The sequence below is a fragment of the Halyomorpha halys genome, unplaced genomic scaffold (genome assembly GCF_000696795.3).
Source record: "Halyomorpha halys isolate HHAL.00 unplaced genomic scaffold, Hhal_1.1 Scaffold751.1, whole genome shotgun sequence".
NCBI lineage: Eukaryota > Metazoa > Arthropoda > Insecta > Hemiptera > Pentatomidae > Halyomorpha > Halyomorpha halys.
The window spans coordinates 113,436-116,341 of record NW_027110937.1 but is presented as its reverse complement, the minus strand read 5'-3'; the positions used below and the strand labels follow the sequence as shown (position 1 = coordinate 116,341).

General features: G+C 25.4%; 1 protein-coding gene across 1 annotated transcript in view; it reads right to left on the bottom strand.

The window, feature by feature from the left end:
• Positions 1–2,255: 2,255 nt before the first annotated feature.
• Positions 2,256–2,906, bottom strand: part of LOC106685884 (zinc finger protein ehn-3) — a 5,954-nt gene continuing 5,303 nt past the window's right edge. Inside the window, exon 5 of the mRNA XM_014428865.2 lies at positions 2,256–2,675. Coding sequence (XP_014284351.1) covers positions 2,394–2,675 — 282 coding nt within the window. The 3' untranslated portion in view covers positions 2,256–2,393. The remainder of the gene's footprint in view (positions 2,676–2,906) is intronic.

Below are 2,906 nucleotides of genomic sequence, written 5' to 3'. Positions count from 1 at the left end.
GTGAGGTTTAAATAATCTAATTAAAAATACAAATTTCTTTTATTTGGACAAGAAGAATAAAATAAATATGAAGTTCAAAAAGATAATAATTTCCAGTGTCTTAAAAAATCACCGAGCGCAAGAAGTTTTACCATGTTTCAACAAATGCATCTAATGTGCAGAAGAAAATGATGTGCTAAGTCAGATTTATAATTTTTAAATAACTTATCTTTGGAAAAATTAGATTGGAGGAAAACATATTCAATGAATTTTCATAATCTATTGCTGAAGAAGATTTGGTCAGCCTTGGAAAAGATGATATCAAATCATATAGTTAAACAATGATTAATTATTGTAAACATTTTTTTTATGTACTTTTAAAATAATTTTTGTTATTAAATTGATTTTTTAATAAAGAAGTGACTTTTTTTGTTATCCTTCTACAGTCGGTAATCTGAATTAATCACTAATCCAAACCCCCTTAGTTCTAATTAGTTTGGATTAGTGAAAGTCCACTATATTTCAGTTCACACTTCATTGTGTATTGTCAAAGTATATACACACAACATACTTTCTTGAAATAAATAAAACTTGATTTAATATCATTCTCACAGACTCATATGCAACTTTAATTTGGAATCATAATAGTGATATAGATGAAAAATAATTTATTTAATTTGATTATAAATGAAAACTTTAAAAGTTAAGAAGTTTTAATAAAGAAGACATACCTGAACTGAGCTATTATTAAGAAGTATTTATTTTCCCTAAATTTTCTGCTTTGAACTAAGATAATACAAAATGTAAATAAAGATTTGATTTAAAAAGAGGTACTTTAATTCCTAATAATAATAAAAGAAAATGCAATAATAATATGTGATGAGCAATATTTGTATTTATTAAAAATAATTATAAAAATATATATTTTTGATATAAATAACTACATGAAATACTTTGGCAAATGAGTAAAAATAATCTCATGATTCTAAAAAGAAAAAAATCTCAGGTAATACATTAAGGTAATATCGCTTCTCCAGAAAAATGATGACGCAACTGTAAAATTTAGTGAAATTGACTTTACGGTGTTGACGGGCTCGAAAATAGATTTACTAGAAGTTTGTAATTCGACATCATTGTACTTACAAAATTCCTCCCTGGATAAATTTCCAAGTACAATTATGTCGACTAACAAACATCTATTAAATGCATTTTTGAATCCACCAATAGAAGAAAGACAATTTCACAGCTGCGTCATTATACTTCTGTACCATCGATATGATACTTTCAGACTAGATTTTTATGCAATTCTGTGCTTAACAGTAGTGTTATATTATTATTATAATTTTTTTTTAGTTCTAATATTCTTTAAAATAACGCGTTAAATAAATTAATGTTTACTGTATTCGTAGACAATATATCCAGACTTTTTATTCTTAAATGATTTTTTTCTTGTCAATTATGAAAATTAATTTATAAAAATTATATTTGAAAAAATATTAAATTAGTAAAAAAACTAATTACTGATAAATAAAGTTTTCTAATGGGTGGAAGGTTTAAACAGATGAAATTTCAAAGAGTAGTGCTCTTGGACCTGTAAATTTGAACATTTAACTAATTAATATAATATTTAATTACTTTTTACAACCTAATTTTTAATATGTTTTTAATTGCATAAAAATCCAGTCTTGAGTAATAACTAAATAAATTACAATCTCATCCAATCAAAAATAAATAATATTAGAATAAGAAAAAGGTAATAAATAAATACAAAATATCCACCGCAAAATGAAAAATAATACCTAATAATGTAAAATTAATCAATTTCCAAAACTAAATATTACAGCAATAAAAGTGATTAAGTTATCTTCTATTGATAAATATTATAATTGAGACAAGAAAGTTCTATGTAAGAAAAATGTGCGACTAAATGATCTTATTGGTTCAGAATGGCTTCAATATAAATCTTAAACTAAAATAGAAAAAAATATAACTTAAAAAAATTACTATACTTCTACAACCTTTGGTTTTGTGTTTAAAGTTAAATTACTTTGACTAAAACTTTATTGACTAATAATTGGTGCAGCTAAAAAAAAAAAAAATAAATAAAAAATTAATTGATACATTCTTAATTACAAGATTTTTGAATTTACAAACTCAATATTTGAATTTTTATCACAATTAGAAAAAAAACTTAAAAGTACACTAATTATATTTTCAAAATAGAAAATCAACAGTTCTTCATAGAAATGTATCTATATTTCATTTAAAATGTATAATGATTTTAAATATTTTATATCTAAAAATATAAAATATTGTATAAATTTATAAAAATTGAGACAAACGCTTGTTAAAACAAGAACAATTTCCACCAGCAAACTGTACTTATGATATAACCGCAAGAGGTATTACCAATATCATTGGTGATTTTTGCTCACAAGATGACTATTGAAGTCGTAGACGTTTGCAGTTTGATCCCCGCAGATGTTGCACTTCCAAGGACTAGCTTCCGAGTGGCAACCTTTGTGAAGAAGATACAGTGTCGAATCAGGAAAAGTTATACCACAATATTGGCAAGTTTGATTGAGAATTGACTTCAAGTGTACTGGTTCCGGGGCTCTTTGACTAGAAGTTGGGGCATTAGAATCTCCAGATTGTGGTGAACCGCTTGGACTTTCAGCACATTCATCATCAACAACCTGCATAGCACAATACATAATCTACCGTTAATAAATAAAGGAAACATTGGCTAAAACTATCATTACACTTACAGGTTACAATGTATATTGAAAAAAAGAAATTGCAATCACAACACTGATTAGGATTAATTTCTGTTTTAAATTTTACCGTTCTCACTTTCCAAACCCATTTCAAGCGATAAAAGAAACAATCACGGTAACAAAGTACAATGAAATTAAATTAATGCCTCT